This window comes from Rhineura floridana, chromosome 7, assembly GCF_030035675.1.
Source record: "Rhineura floridana isolate rRhiFlo1 chromosome 7, rRhiFlo1.hap2, whole genome shotgun sequence".
Lineage (NCBI taxonomy): Eukaryota > Metazoa > Chordata > Lepidosauria > Squamata > Rhineuridae > Rhineura > Rhineura floridana.
This window is the reverse complement of record NC_084486.1, coordinates 131,417,932-131,434,735: the sequence shown is the minus strand read 5'-3', so window position 1 is coordinate 131,434,735 and position 16,804 is coordinate 131,417,932. Positions and strand designations below refer to the sequence as shown.

The 16,804-nt window shown below is 45.0% G+C and overlaps 1 protein-coding gene across 1 annotated transcript in view; it reads right to left on the bottom strand.

The window, feature by feature from the left end:
* Window positions 1-1,434: 1,434 nt before the first annotated feature.
* SERPINI1 (serpin family I member 1) overlaps window positions 1,435-16,804 on the bottom strand; it is a 141,852-nt gene continuing 126,482 nt past the window's right edge. The window contains exons 7-9 of the mRNA XM_061637245.1: window positions 13,949-14,035; window positions 5,825-5,914; window positions 1,435-1,801 (exon numbers count right to left, since the gene is read on the bottom strand). Of these exons, the coding sequence (XP_061493229.1) occupies window positions 1,725-1,801; window positions 5,825-5,914; window positions 13,949-14,035 (254 nt within the window). The 3' untranslated portion in view covers window positions 1,435-1,724. The remainder of the gene's footprint in view (window positions 1,802-5,824; window positions 5,915-13,948; window positions 14,036-16,804) is intronic.

Below are 16,804 nucleotides of genomic sequence, written 5' to 3'. Positions count from 1 at the left end.
CTGTGAGGGGCAGTAGTGCAACATCGCAGCTCCATTCTACACAATGGGGCTGTCAGTTTGGGGCATTCTGATACTGATGGACAGTAGCTGTGAGGCCTTTTTCTTCTGCTGCTACAGAATACCCCAGAACATTCTGGGGACCACCAACCTTGAAATCCCTCTTCCCTGAGAAAGCAGGCTGAATTGGCATCCCCTACTATCATGGGTTGTGAATGGGAATGAAAAAAGAGGAGGTGCCATTTTGGCAGACCCCTCACTGTGGTTGACTGGACAGGCCAGGTCAGAGCAGTGAGTCACAGTGAAATGGAACAAGTCAACTGCTCCAGGGATTAGTACGTGGACTCAGAGACTTCAGTTCAGGAGTGACTAACCCTCCAAGTTCAGGCTCGCCAAACAATTTTTCTGCCCACCTTCAGATCCCACTGATTCTGGTGGTGGCAGTAAAAGGGAAAAAATACAATAATATAGAGACAGAGCTGGGGGTGGTCGGAGCACCCTGATGGGAATACAAATTGCCCCCTTCTCAGACATCAAACAGATCGTTTGAGAAGTGGGAAGGGAGCAAGAACCCCTTCCTCAACTAATCTGCTCAAATCAACTGAGGAAGGGGAGCTGTGTGCCCATCGGCCCATGTGTACATCAGAAAGTAAGAAGAGCCCTGCTGTATCAGGCCAAACTAAGGCCCATCTAGTCCAGCATCCCTTTCTCACAGTGGCCAACTATGGTAAGCAAGCAAGCAGGGCCTGAGGGCAACAGCTAGGGATGACAGGTTCAGGGCCTGAGACTGATCCTGTATCTTTAAGAGAAGAGAAAGTCAGCCAAGTGCCGGTGTTCTTGCAACACTGTAACGGGAAAAACCACAAGGTGGAATTCTCCCTTCCCCCTGCACAACTTTTAAAGACCCAGCCTCCAGGCTCGGCCTTCAAGAGGTCTTCTATATCTTTAAAAGTTGTGCAGGAAGAAGGGAGAATTCCACCTTGTGGTTTTTCCCATTACAGGGTTGCAAGAACACCTGCACTTGGCTGACTTTCTCTTCTCCTAAAGTTACAGGGTCAGTCTCAGGCCCTGAACCTGGCATCCCTCGTAACAGCACTCTCCCCTCCTTCCGTTTCCAGCAACTGGAGTGCAGGAGTACACTGCTTCGAAATGGGGAGGCAGAGTATAGCCATGATGCCTAGTCCTCCATGAATTTGTCTAATCCTTTTTTTTTAAAGCCCTATGTCTGTGAGAAGGAGTAGGATGGCTATACCCACTGCTGGCATCTGACCCCCAGGGAATTAGCCAAGAGGGAATATGGCTCTCAGGCAATTTTATATGTGTGTGTATATATATATATATATATATATATATATATATATATATATATATATATATATATATATATATATATATATACAAACACACGCACGCACACTAATTCACCGAGACAGAAAATGCGGCCACTGACATGGATACAGTTTTTATTTTAGAGAACCAACAATCACAAGGACAACATTACTTTAATACTGAAAGTTTTTCTTCCACAACCGTGGTCTGCAATTTCTAGCTGAAGTTAGATCTGGAAGCTTTTTTCTTTTTTCTTTCCTTTAAACTGTGTCTCAAAGGTAACAATGCAAAAAACAAACAAACCACATGATAAATCTTAAATACATCAACTGCAAACTCAGTGTGCTTATTTTTCTTTGTGTGTGTGTGTATTTGGGCTTGGTGAGCCTGTAGGGATATTAAAGTTCTTCAAAGTCATGGGCACTTGTATTCATCACTTCTGGGTGCATAACTCTCCCCATGAAAATGATGGTACCTAAAAAAGGAGAAAAAGAGACATATACAGATGGAATCAGAAGATGGGCAAGGGGAGATGCTGTATATTTTGTTAAGGCACAGAAATGTAGAAATCAAGCCTTAATTCAAGACTGGAAAACTCATGGCCAAAATGCATGCAGCATGTGACACCTGTAACTTGCTGTAACTCAGTGGCAGAGCATCTGCTTTGCATGTAGAACAGGGTTGCCAGGTTGCTGGCCTGAGACTGATCCTGTATCTTTAGGAGAAGAGAAAGTCAGCCAAGTGCAGGTGTTCTTGCAACCCTGTAATGGGAAAAACCACAAGGTGGAATTCTCCCTTCCCCCTGCACAGTGTTTAAAGATACAGAAGACCTCTTGGAGGCTGGGCTTGGCAACCAAGAGGTCTTTTGTATCTTTAAAATTGTGCGGGGGGGGAGGGAGAATTCCACCTTATGTTTTTTCCCATTACAGTGTTGCAAGAACACCTGCACTTGGCTGACTTTCTCTTCTCCTAAAGATACAGGATCAGTCTCAGTCCAGCAACCTGGCGACCCTAATGTAGAATGTTCCAGGTTTAATCCCTGGCATCTCCAGGTAGGGCTAGGAATGTCCCCTGCCTGAAACCCCGGAGAGCCGCTGCCGGTCAATGTAAGCAATACTGAACTGTTTAGACCAACGGCAGCCTCCTATGTTGTTCCATATTCATTCATTCTTTGGAAATCACTTGCGGCTGAGTAAGATTGTCTTCCAGGGTAAGGTCTTTAACAGTGGGTCCGTAAGTGACTGTGGAGGCCAGTTCTGGATCCACACAGCCTCCCACAGTGAGGACATAAGTTTCCAGATGGAAGATGGTTCCATAGCACAATTCGCGACAGGTCCTCTTGATGCCTTTTCCTTTTACTGTGGCCTCCAATATGGATTGGAAGTGCAATGCTGGGTAACTGGGTGGGTGGGGGCTAACCCTTCTGTTTCATCATTTTCCTGCCTTAAATCATTCCTGAAGGCTGCTAACAGCCACAGGAGGGGAAAAAAAAGAAAGGTGCAATATGGGTGCTTGTTTCCCTCTCGCTCCCCCAAACTCTTCAGCTGCTTTGTGGGGTATGATTTAATTTGAAGAAAATGGCACAAGGGAAAGGCTTGGTCTTCCCTCGCCCAGCACTATGGCTCTGATCCAAGTAGCCGTTCCCCTCCAGGGTTGCTTTTAACGACTGACAAGAATAGGGGGAGATCATGTATATTTTGTGCTCTCTGGTCACCCACACCATACATTTAAAGCACATTTAAAGGGTGTGGCTTCCCTGGGAAATGCAGTTTGTTAAGGGTGCTGGGAACTGTAGCTCTATAGTTCCCAGGATTCTTTGGGAGCAGCCGTGTGTTTTAAATGTATGGTGTGGATGTGACCTCTATCCAAGGCTGAATCTATCCATTTTGGTTTTCTCCCACTTTATCATTTTTTGAGTCTTGAGCTAGGTTCTCCATGTTTCCACATCACTCTGTGAATATTTTTTACAATAAACTCCTCATGAAGATTCATCAGCATTTCAGTGTGAATTTTTCCTAATATACACATTTCTGCAAAGCCATTTCCTCTAATATAATGCATGCTTGTATGTGGTATCCTTCAATATATGCATTTTATGCACATTTCACCCCAGGATATGTATTTTTGTGCACAGCACTTGGCTGGAGACATGCACTGCAAATTCGGAGAAAGGTGAATTTAAAAAGATGGCTGTGTTTGGTTCGCCTATTGTTTCAAATTAGGTAGGATTGCCTTTAAATAGGAACTGAATCAGATTTCCCCTACATCCTTATCTCAGGTGGAAGAATTCTCCACCAACTAGACAGCCATTGATGGGGTTAGAGGGGCAGAAAGAGAGAACTGCTCAAATATGTGGTCTTATTTTATGGCATGTTTTCATAACTAATGAGAGCCTCATGGGAGGTCTTGAAATGTTAACAGAGAACATTCCCTGTTACTATTGGAGTTTGTAAATATTTGAGGCCGATGGTACTCTTTTCAAATTTATAGCACCTTATGCCACACCTTTTTTTGTTACACTGCATAGGCAAATTGCAATAATTTTTTTTTGTAGAGGTGGATAATTTTTTTAAAAGAAGCCAAACCCCACAGTGTTTCCATTCCAACAATGTCGCAAATAATTCAAGTATAGGCTGGTTTGGATGCGAGTATGTGCAGAGGAAACAGTGTGATTGTTTTATCCCATCCACCAGACTTTCCTATCCAGTGCCCAGGACTGTGAGATTGCCTTGCAAAGGGCTAATGTGGGCATAGTCCAATGTACATAGTCCTAATGACATGCTTTCCTAGATTTTACATAGGAAAAATTAGCTCTTCTGGTCAGCTAAGAATTAGCTGGGCCATCACATAAGTGTTTGTGCAGACTGCTGCATCATTTGCTGGGAAAACATATGAAGCTGCCTCAGTCAGACCACTGGTCCATCTTGCCTACTGCAGTCAACTGACAGCAGTTCTCCTGAGTCTCGGGGAGAACAGCTTTTTCCTGGTCCTGCAACTCAAGATTGTTATTTTAATTGGTGATGTTGGGGATTCAGCCTGAGACATTCTGCATGCAAAGTGTGTACTCTTACACATTGAGCTGTTCCTTCTCTCCAAGACTATAGGCAAAGAGAACTCTATATACTCTTAAATCAATCTGTTCCATTACATAGTAGGCAATTCTCATCGGTCCTGTCCAGCACATGAATAACTGATCATACTGGTGCGCTGGATGCTCTTGGACCAGAGTGTTTTAGAATTCTGCTGCAATACGTTCAAGTGGAATAGGATTCAAAGCTGATGGTGTGACTAAGACAATATTCCTGCTGTGTTTTAAGAACATAAGAAGAGCCTTGCTGGATTACATCAAAGGCCCGTCTACTCCAGCTTTCTGTTCTCACAATTGCCAACCAGCTACCTACAGAAAGCCTACAAGCTGGACATGGGCACAGTGGCAATCCCTCACTCATCATCTCCAAACTGCTTCTGATACTGGATGAAAGGAGGACAGATGGATGTGTCTTTTAAGCCGGCAACAACAGCGTTGCAACTCTTGCTCCCTTTTGCAAATTTGCAGCCACTCTCGTCATCCTAAGGCAGAACGGCTTCTCGCAAATAATTCTCTTTTTAAAATAGAAATAAATGAATTCCACACACATTACTGTATTCTGGGAGTGCTTTCTGTGGTTGCTGTTGGGAAGAAAGATCACACAAAGCAAAGGGAGGTTTAAATTGTCTCGGGACCATTTCATACATTATTCCCCTGCCCCAAATAGGTGTTGAGAAAAGTGTGCACTTCAGATTGCGAGTGTGAGTGTACAACTGCCTTTGGGGATGTCTGCATGTGGACTGGAGACCCAATGTATGGGCAGACACTGATCTGGAAAAGGTGCAGGTCAGTGGTAGAGTATCTGCCTTTGTGTGCAGGAGATCCCAGGTTCAATCCACAGCAAGTAGGGCTGGGAATGCCCCCTGCCTGAAACCCTGGAGAGCTGCTGCCACTCAGTGTAGACAATACTGAGCTAGATGGACCAATGATCTGACTTGGTATAACATAGCTTCCTATGTTCCTTTTTGCTTGTGGGAGACACATGGCGTTCTCATGTCATGACATCCATTACATAATTATAGGGTCACTGCACTGAGGAGGCTTGCACTGGTATGAAAAACTGCACATTCTGCTAGTGGAGAACAAGTCTGAAAACCCTACTATTATAATTGATTAAATTTATATACCCATCATTAACTATTCCCTGTGTGGCTTTTGCTGTTTTTCTTGAACTGTTGAGTGATAATTGCAGTTAATAATATCAATTCCAATCAGTGCAGATCCCTTTACTTTCTGCTGAAATTCTTTAGCTTTGTATACCACAAACATTCCAATTTATTTTTGTTCCACTTTTGTTGCACTATGGCCATCGCAGAGCACGCTGACACAGAACAAATGTGCCACTAATGTCGAGAAGATGATGCAATAAAACACCAGACCGGAGGGGCCCAGAGAGTCCAATGCACTCACCTGTTCTTCTGTTCCTGACCACAAAGAAAAAGGGATGATCCACGATAACCTGGGGATACAGCACTGCCATCCTGCTAATGGCTATCATTCCTGGGGAGGGTGAAAAGAAGACAAAGAGGCCATGTCTGAAATGTCCCAGCAAGGCTTCTCCTATACAAATCTCTTGAGCTTTTTCTGTGTCATAACATTAACGACACATGTAAAGACACATGCACAAAGATATTAAAAAAAACCCAACCCTCCAAACACATCTAATCTAAAATGAAGAGAGACTAGCAAAAAAATGGATGTGTCTAGTTATGCTCTGAGAATGATTAACAACTTGTAGCAGTGCAATTTATTTCTCGCTGCTGGGGGAACGGCTTATAACTTACAAAAAGAGGAAGAACTTTGAGAGAGAGAGTTATGATGGCCATTCCCTGCACGGGAAATACATTTTGCCTGACAGTTCTGCCATCCACATGGGCTGTGTTAGGCAGAGGCAGAGCCCATTGGGTGAAAGTGAAACACATTCCCTCTTGGCTCTGATCGGCCATGATCGTTCCCTGCAGCCTTCTCTGGTGTTCTTGAAATATAAAATTTGGAGCCAAGGGATTTTCAAAAGAAATGCAAGCTCTGAATAGGTTATTGCAAAACATTTTGTGACTTATTCTGATTACCAACAATAAATGTGAATTGCGCTTCTGGGCTTACAGGTGGAAATATCACACCACCGATGCTGCAGTGTTTCCATTCAACAAGAGACAAAGAGATTCTTCTTTAGGAGCTGAGGCAGGTGTAATGCTAGATCCCTGCCAAGCACAGTTAACAAACTGACAGCCAGTTTTATGAAGATAGGTTTGCTCTCCCCAGCTCTTCATAAAAAGCACAATAAAAACGCTGGATCAAATCAATGGTCGTAAGAATATAAGAAGAGCCTGCTGGATCAGGTCAACAGCCCATCTAGTCCAGAATCCTCTTCTCAGAGGTCAACCAGATGCCTATGGGAAGCCCACAAGTGGGGCTTAAGCACAAGAGCACTCTCCCTTCCTGTGGTTTCCAGCAAGTGGTACTCGGAAGCATACTGGCTCCAACTGTGGCGGCAGAGCATAGCTATCAAGTCTACCATGCTGTTCCCTCAGTGGCCAGACAGATGCCTTTTGGAAGCCCACAAACTGAGCATGAAGGCAATAGCCTCCTCTTGCTGATATTCCCTAGCAAGTGCTCTTTAGACACATGCCATATCTCAACCCGCATATACTAGTACCCATTGACAGATTATTACTAGTACCCACTGATGGAGTTATTCTTCAAGAATTGGTCTAATCTACTTTTGGAGCCATTTAAGTTAGTGGCAATCACCGTGACCTGTGCCAACAAATTCTATACATTAGTTGCATGCCGTGTGAGTTAGTATATCCTTTGATCTGCCACGACTCTCCTGCCAATCAGCTTTGCTTGGTGAAACAAACTCCCACCTGCCCAGTTAACCATGGGCGGTTAAGCAGTTGGACAGCACTAAGATTAAATAAGGTTAAGGCTAACAAGGGGTTTCCCTGAATGTAGGATCTGAAACCCACTTGAAATTGCAACTTCATCCTGGCTTAAGGGAAACTGGCTTTCTTTAACCATGACTCTGGAGTATGGACTGACAGCACATGAGGCCATCACCTTGCTGAATCTAAGCAAGTCTGGAACTGGTCAGAGCCTGGACGAGAGATCATCTGGGAACCACATGTACACCACTTTGGGCTCCATGATGGAAGAAGGGCAGGATATAAATGAGAGGAAATAAATAAATAATAGTGGCATTTAACTGCAATTATTTATTATTAATTTTATTATTAAATTTATATCCCACTTTTCCTCCAAGGAGCTCAACGTAGTGTACAAACATGGCTTTCCCCCTCCTGATTTTATCCTCAAAACATTCCTGTGAGGTAGGTTAGGCCAAGAGACTCCTAACGCAAGCCTCTTATTATTTATTTTTATTTATGATTTCATTTATATCCCACCTTTCCTCCAAGGAGCTCAAGGTGGCCTATATGGTTCTCTTCCTCCCCATTTTTATCTTCACAACAACCCTGTGAGGTAGGTGAGGCTGAGAGATGATGAATGGCCCAAGGTCACCCAGTGAGCTTCATGGCCAAGCGGAGATTTGAACCCTGGTCTCCCAGGTCCCGGCCCAACACTCTAACTTCTACCCCATTACAAAGGGAGATTTTGGCAAGGGGAGGATTTGCTCCAGGGAGGGTAGTGCTGCAGAAAGAGAATGTGTGCAATGTGTGCAGCCAGTCTCAATGGGTGAGGTGCTGCTATTATTCACTGGAAAAGGGGTGGGGCGGGAGAGGGCTGTGATGAACTCAAAGAACTCACTCTCAGACACGGCTGTGTTTTTTTCTTTTATTGCAGTAAGAGAAGTTTCAATTCAGTGCTTCTCATGAATCTATCTACGGCTTACTCAGAACTCAGCATTTCTCTAGGTCTAACTAGGCACAACTTTGCTGCACTAAGACGTTGACACAGCAACTACTCCCCCTCCTTGGCTTAAGTAAGGCTGGGCGGGCACCCTACTCCCTACTTGCATGTGCTAAATGTCAACTGTTGGGAGCGCATGAGCAGGCAAAGACTCCATCTCAACTCTGTCTGTTGAATCTCCCTCTGCATTCACTTCCTGGCGCGAGGTGAAGGCGGTGCCTCTGTCACCATCCCACCTTCCCCTTCAGCGGAAGGAGGGCGGCCTGTGGGCAACGTGGGGGAAGCGTCAGGCTGGGAAACAACCGGGTGGTCAGGTAGACTCTTCACAGGGATATCTGGAGCTGCTGGAGTTGAACTGTCAAAGTCCAGAGCTGGTGCACCTTCTGAGTTCAACTCCCTGCCCAGCCCTTCACCGGCAAGACCATTCCACTCGAAGTGTTCCTCTTCCTCCACTTCGTTCTCATCAGTCCACCCCCCTCAAGCAGGGCTCACAACAGGTGGAGGAAGTACTGGGTTGATGGGGGCACAGGAGCACACACATCTGTGTCCACCAACAACAACCTGGTGGTCCCCCACTCACCACTCCTCTGCCCTGCACCATCACTGTAAGGAGTTGCACCATTGCAGCTGGCAGGATGGCACAGCAACAGTACCTCACTGATTGCACCGTGACTGTGCAGGGCTTGTTCCCGATTTGTCAGATGTGGCTAATGGGGAACCGCTATCACATCTGTACTGGGTCCTCTTAGGTGCAGTGGAAGCCTCTGCTTTTCTTGCAGCAGCTACAGCCAAGGAAGAATCAGGGTGCTGTGATGTGAATAACTGATGGGCAATTTGAGGAGCTGAATAGGAGGCTGAGCAGGGGGATAATTAACAGAGTTAGAAGTAGTCCAGGTTAGATTGCGGAAAATTCGAATTCCTGAGATGTTTGTTTAGTGAGAGGTCCAACAGTAAGCAGATTTAATTTTTAATATCTGGTATACAAAGGGAATTCTGTGGGCCAAACATATTAGTTAGAGAGGCAGGGGTTGATCTTAATTAAATTTGGAAATATTTTATGACTCCTTTCTAGAGCTTCATGTTTTCCAAGGATTTTATTAACTTTTATCTTTTATTGCATTGACCTGTGAAAAAACCCAACAATAAAAATAAATAAATAAATGAACAAAATCCATGCATGCCCAGACATGAGATCAGTCCTCGCTTATATAGTTTGAGGAATGTGGTTTTCCAGCCAGAATTACAGCTGCGAATGGGGCTCACTGCAAAGAACTTTGCTTTTCTTGTAATGAAAAATAGTTCCAGCAGAGATCAATTCATGATGAATGCCAAAGAAGAAACAAGAATGATTTGCTGGTGGGAAAAGCCAATATTTGCATGTAACAAGCACCAAGTTCTACCATCTGGCCCTTCCATAAAGGCTGGAAAGCTAATATTTTCTTCATTATTCATATACAATGCCCATATCCAAATGCAATTGCATCCCTGCACTATTTCTAACCGGTTTGGAAAGAAAGGGTGGTATTCAATGCTACTCCTACACAGAGTAGACCCATTAAAGTTACTAGACATGACTAACCTAGGTTCATTAATTTCATTAGGTCTACTCTAAATAGGACTGAGTCGAATACAACTCAAACAGTTCTCAGTTCAATATAACTCTTTGCTGTACAGCGGCAACAGAGCACAGGTTCCAACCTTATTAATAGCTCTCAGGCCACCAAGGCCTGTCTAGTCCAGTCTCCTGTTGCCCACAATGGCCAAGCAGATGCCCAAGGGAAGCCCACAAGCAGGACATGAGGGCAACAGACCTCTTCAGCTGATATTCAGAAGCAGTCTGCCTCTGATTCTGAGAGACAGTATGTAGCCATCCTGACTAATAGCCACGGATGTTCCTAGTAGTCCTCATCCCCTTGCAGTGTTGCAGCAAACCAGCTACATTCATCTCTCTGGCACTGTGCCAGCATGACCATGTACAAGCAAATCCAAGCAAAGGCTGCGGCAGGAGAAGAACAACTTTTGCATAAAGCATCAGTCCAGAGTGCCACTCTCTAATAGTGCTTACGTGGGTGAAGCAGACACTCTAACTTGATTGTGACTGGTAGTCATCGCTGGTTAGGCTGTATACTATAGCCAGCATGGTTTCTTCGCATTCCGCAATGTTAAATCGAAAATACCCCCATGCCATTCTGATGCTTCCCATCAGCTCATTTCAAAACAAAACCTTACAAAACTGACAGTCCTGAACTCAGAAACGCTTGCTTAACAACCCTCTAAGTTTTCACGGCGATACACAAAACACTCAGAGAGAATCGAGAGTTCAAAGTGTAAAACAAGAGAGAGAGAAATCCAGACCCCTGTTGGACTTCTTTCTGACAGTGGTCTCATAATTTGTTGAAATTAATTAAAAATTCTCACAGCTGTTTGGCTTGGCTAATCAGGGGGCCACACCCACACCAGACATTTTTTCCACTTTAGATAGTTATGGCTTCCCCCAAAGGATCCTGGGAAGTGTAGTTTGTGAAGGGTCCTGAGAGTTTAGGAGACTCCTATTCCTCTGACAGAGCTCCAGTGGCCAGAGTGGTTGAACACTCAGCTCCTCCTCCCAGAGAATTCTGGGGATTGCAGCTCAGTGAGGGGAATAGGGTGCTTCCTAAACAACTCTCAGCACCCTTCACAAACTACCAACAGTATCAAAATCACAGTGTTTTTGTTTTGGAAAGGGGCTTTCCCTCTGCCCAGTACCCACCCACCCACAATCTCCTCCCCTCCCCCTCCATGTCCCCTCCCTCTTCCTCCCTTTCCCTATCCTTCCTCCCCTTCCGTCTCTGCCCCTCCCCCAGGTCAGTTCCACCTATCCTAAGCATTATTGTACAGGAGTAAATACCATGGAACTAAAAAAAACATGCAAATGATCAACCTTGCCCTCCCCTCCCCCTCCCTTCTATCCCCCCTTCCTTTGCTCCCTCCCCCTCTCCTTCCAATCCATTCCCCTGTACACCAACACCTTAAAATGCAGAGAAATTCACTGATAGACAAAAAAACCCCATGCAGTTTAAGAACATACCTATAGCAACAGATATTTCTATCAAACTTTGAAAAGCAGGGAAATTGGGCAGCTATAGCAAATACACTAGGGGAGCAGCAGACCTGACCTTCTCTCTGAGATACTGGAATGCCCTACAAATTGGTAAAAATGCAAACACAATTTGGGTTTGTTCTTTCACAGTCTAATCCACTTTCTGTGTAGCTTGGAAGAATTTGGCAACATGTGCCTTTGGGCATACGGTGAGTGATGGCAACAGCCAGCTCCAGTCAGCATGGATTCCAACAGCATCTGAAGGCTACCAGCTCCCCATTCCGGATCCAGAGCAATGTAGTTCAATCCAAAGCCCATTCCTCCCCCCTGCAAGACCTTAAAATGATATATTTTTTAATTTATTTATTAGGTTTATATCTCACCCTTCCTCCCAGGAGGAGCCCAGGGCGGCAATGATATTTGTATTAATGTGATATTTGTATTAATATGATAATGTGATATCTGTATGAAGAAAGCCCATATAAAATACATAAATACTAAGGGCTATGGCCCTTTGTGCTTCGCTTGCCAAGCCTGCCTACCCTCACCAACCCCCCTCGCCATCTACTTCTTTCCCTTCACCCTCTGCCAAAGCTTCCCACCCCTTCCCGTACTGCTGCCTGCCTCCTTCTTCATCTCAGCTCCCCTCTTCTGCTACAGCTTCCTGTCCCCTCCCTTTATTCCTGCCTGTCTCCGTTGCCCTCCTCTGCTAGAGATTCCCATCCTTCCCTTTACTCCTGCCTGCCTCCGTCTCCGTCTCCCTCCTCCGCTGGCTCAGCAGGTCTCATAAGTCTGTCGTCACGCTGCAGTTTGCAGGGTCACCTGCAGTTATGCAAACTGTGGCTGAATGATGACAACCTTGTGTATACAGAAAAGTTTGGTTTTCCATTTCATCTTAATACAGTGTCTGCCCCGCATCCTTCTGGGGACTCTACCTTCACTATTTTATTATCAGTCATTTGACAGCAGCTTCAGACATTACCCCAAAGAACCCAAAGATGGTGCAAAAGTAACATCTGAGTCCTTGACCGTTGGCCAGGCTGGCTAGGGCTGACAGGAGTTCAGTAACAATGGAGGGCCACAGGTGCCCTGTCCCAGTCCTAGGGGAAAGATGTGCAAAGGGCTAGAAAGATACTCCTGGTAATAACCTTTAAAGAGCACTTTCCAGGTGTGCAGTGCCTTGTTTGTGCTTTGAAGAGTCCTGGGGAGATAAGCTACTTATTATTTGGATAAATAAGAATCTGAGGATAAAAGACTGCAGTCTGGTTCATACACTTATCAAGCTGGTGAATTACTTTGTTTGATGGAGAGGTGGCCTGCCCTTCCCCTCCAACATAGGCATTAAATACCAGTGTCGGTGTGGTGGTGTAATTACAGTCAAGCAGTTGAGAGTTCAAATCCCCACTCAGCCATGAAGCATGCTGGGTGACTTTGGACCAATCACTCTCTCTCAGCCCAGCCTACCTCACAGGGTTATTGTGAAGATCAGCATGATGGCCTACATGCGTATATACTACCCCTGGGCTCGTGTATGATCCATACAAAGGAGGAACTCCGATTTGTTTCCGGGCCAGATTCAAGGTGCTGGTATTGACCTATAAAGCCTTACACGGTGTGGGCCCGCAATACCTGATGGAACGCCTCTCCCGCTATGAACCTACCCGTGCACTTCGTTCGACATCTAAGGCCCTCCTCCGAGTACCGACTCATTGAGAAGCTCGGAGGGTAATGACAAGATCTAGGGCCTTTTCGGTGGTGGCCCCCGAATTGTAGAATAGTCTCCCCGAGGAGGTACGCCTGGTGCCTACATTGTTATCCTTTCGGCGCCAGGCCAAAACCTTCCTATTCTCCCAGGCATTTTAATGCATTTTAATGCATTTTAATTCATTTGTATGTATTTTAATGTTTTAATTACCTTAATATTAGGTAGTGCTATTATGTATTTTGTATTTTATATCTTCCGATTTTTGTTGATTATTGTTGTTATTGTATGTTGTACACCGCCCAGGGAGCCATTGGCTAAGGGCGGTTTATAAATGAAATTAAATAAATAAATAAATAAATAAATAAACTCAAATGATTCATCCTCCTCCTAAATCGTGGGGATGGGGAGATGTGTATACCTGCTCCAGACCACACAAAGAGGACTGCTAGTCTGAACCAGCCAGAGACTTGCACAATAGCATGCTGCAAATTCACAGCTGAGCCAAAACTATAACCAAGGTCCCGTATATTCCCACTGAGCATGCCACTCGCATTGGCAAAAACAGGCTTTCTAATGGAACAATGATTTAATATAGTGGATGCTTAATATAAAACACGTTTCTAAAGTGCTCCAAGAGCTTCACGTACATTCTTTCAGCGATCCTGCAAGGTAGACAAGGGTTATTACCCAAATAACAGATGAGGTGTGAAGGCTAAAAAAAAAAAAAGGCTGTGGTTTACTTAAAGCTGCCCAGTGAGCTCATGGCTAAGCTGTAATTTGAACCCAGAACTTTTAAACTTCTGTCTCATGCTTTCAGCCAGTACGCTATGTCAGCTAATAGACTGTGCGTACAACTGAGTCAATAGTTTTAGGAGGTGCATACCTGAGGCAGCAGCAGCTTCGGAACCCTCTTCATTAACTTCAAAGATGGACTTGTGAACGGCTTTTGAAAGGTGGAGTTCTTTGTTGTCTGAAGGAGAAACAGAAGCCAGAAGGTAAGCAGGGATGGACAATTGATCATCCTATTTCTCCCAGTTTCTCATTTTTTCCAGTCTTAAGTTCAGGCCACCCCATTTCTGGTTCGGTGTGCAATTTATTATTTTTTAAAAAGTCTGGATCAAAACACGTATGCGGTCATGCATTTTTCTCCAAAGATGCCCATTTTTGCATGCAGTGTTGCCCAATATATGCCTAATGCAAGGCCTTTTTGTACACATTTTTAGTTGGAGAACTGCATTGCAAAATGCAGACGTGCGAATGTTGAAGCATACAGTCCACACATGGTTCAGGAGGTGTGAATTAGGTAGGTTTGCATTAAAATGTGAAACAAACTAATTTCCTTGTCACCCTGAAGGACAGGATTCCTGTCCTGTCCTGTCCCTGAATGAGACTATTCAGGATTTCCCCCCCAAGATCTCATCTCCCCCGCATTGCTGAACATCTGATTAAAAACAAACTTTGGGCACAGCCCACAATAATGCAAACCAATGGGCCACTTATTTCAGTGGGATATGGACTACAGAGTAATCATGACACTCTTTGCTCACAGGAATTAAGCTGTGGCTGGTTCACTTCTCTTTCCAAGACCACAATCCTAAACACACTTATTAGTGGTCACAGTAACACTTGCTTCCCAGGAAACATGCACAGGATTGTTCCATAAGAACATAAGAAGAGCCCTGTGGATCAGGCCAATGGCCCAGCTAGTCCAGCATCCTGTTCTTACAGTGGCCAACCTGATGCCTGTGGGAAGCCCACAAGCAGGACCTGAGTGCAACAGCACTTTCCCTTCCTGCGGTTTCCAGCAACTGGTATTCAGAAGCATGCTGCCTCCAACCATGGAGACACAGCATAGTCATCATGGCTTGTAGCAATTTAAAGCCTTATCCTCTATGTATTAGTCTCATCCTCTTTTAAAGCCATCAGAGTTGGTGGCCATCATCTCCTGTGGGAGAGAATTCCATAGGAAAAAGTACTTTCCATTAGAAGAAATCCTTCCTTTTGTCTGTTCTGAATCTTCCAACATCCAGCTTCATTGAATGTCCACGAGTTCTAGTGTAAGGAGAGAGGGAGAAGAACTTTTCTCTGTCTACTTTCTCTATGCCGTGCATAATTTTATATACTCGTGTCACCTCTTATTCACCTTCTCTCTAAAGAGCCCCATATGCTGCAACATTTCTTCATAGGGAAGTCACTCTTGATAAATTTGGTTGCCCTTTTCTGAACCTTCTAACACACTTCTAATGATGGTCCCACCATTACACTGTCATGCTCCACTACTTTAGCCAGAAGCCCGGCACTGGTTTAAATCTCCTGCGAACTGAGACTTCCTTCTGACTAAGTTCACCTATTCGCAATAGAGGCAGCCCCTTCCTGCCAATGCTGTATGTATAAGATGGTAAGAGCTAAGAACAGACACAGCTGAAGAGTACCTTCCAACTAATATGTGGACAATCCATAAATCAGGGTAGGGAATCTTTTTGAGCCCCGTGGCTGCATAAGTGAGTACTCATCTGAGCTCACAGTCACCTGAAGAAAATCCCCAAGAGGTTTCTTATGGGACACACGTTTCACGGAACTATGGCACTCAAATGATACCTAAAGGTCATCTAGTCCAGCCCTCTGGCACATGGCAGGGCTAGTCATTCACCAGCACCATCCTCCTATTGGTCTATGCACATCCAGACCAGAATGCCACACAATGGAAGTAAGGCGCTCTGCAGCTGGGGGCGGAATTCAACTATCTCTTTGTGCTGGTGCAAGGATTAGTGCTAGTGCAAGGGAATTTCCCCCCTCTCCTTGCCCTGCACCATTCCCATATCCCAGAGGGTTGTGGGAACCCTCAGAACAGATTTAGAGGGCACATGGGGGGGGGAGAATTGCGCTGATTGAAACTTAGCCTTAGCACTACGTTGAATACAACCCTAGATATTAAGTGGGTAAATAGCATGAGATAGCTTTCATGATGGGCTAAGCCAAATGCTTCAGTGTAACCCTAAATTCACTGCTAATCTGGTGTGTGGTGGAAAGATCTCTATCTTCATTTCGTATGTTATGCCTTCAACCTGTCTCCTCCCCTCTGCCAGGATATTAACATGGCAAGGGAAAATGGGTTAATCCTCCTCTTTCCCCAATGTTGCATCCTCGATCTCTTCTCGCCATGGCTGCTTTGAAAATGATGTCAGGGGGCCCAATTGTAGCTCAGGGGTCACAGGCCAGAGGGTAAAGAGGTCTTCAGCATATGATGAAAACTACATATTGAAGGTGCCAGATGCACCTCTGTGGAGAGGGAGTTCCACAGCCGAGGGGCTGCCACCCCCTACCTTCCAAGGGTGGTGGAACTACCAAAAGGGCTCCCTCTGCTGACTTTTAACACCCGCCGGAGGCTGTAGGGAAGGAGGTGGCCCTTCAGATATTCAGGGCTCCAGTCATTTAGGGCTTTAAACACTAATGTGAGCACCCTGAATTGGGCCTGGAAACAAGCTGGCAACCAGTACACCTGTTTTAGAACAGGGGTTATATGAGATCTCCATGGGAGTCAGGCCAGTAATCTGGTTGCTGCATTTTGGACCAGTCAAAGTTTCTGAATCATCTTCCAAGGGCAGCTCCACAGAGCATGTTGCAATAATATGAAAGATCATCTCATCCCTTGTATACCCAGCTGATCACTGCATTCTGCAGGCGGCCTCTACCAGGTACCATCTTATCAGGAGGTCTGTTCCACACAACACAGAACTGG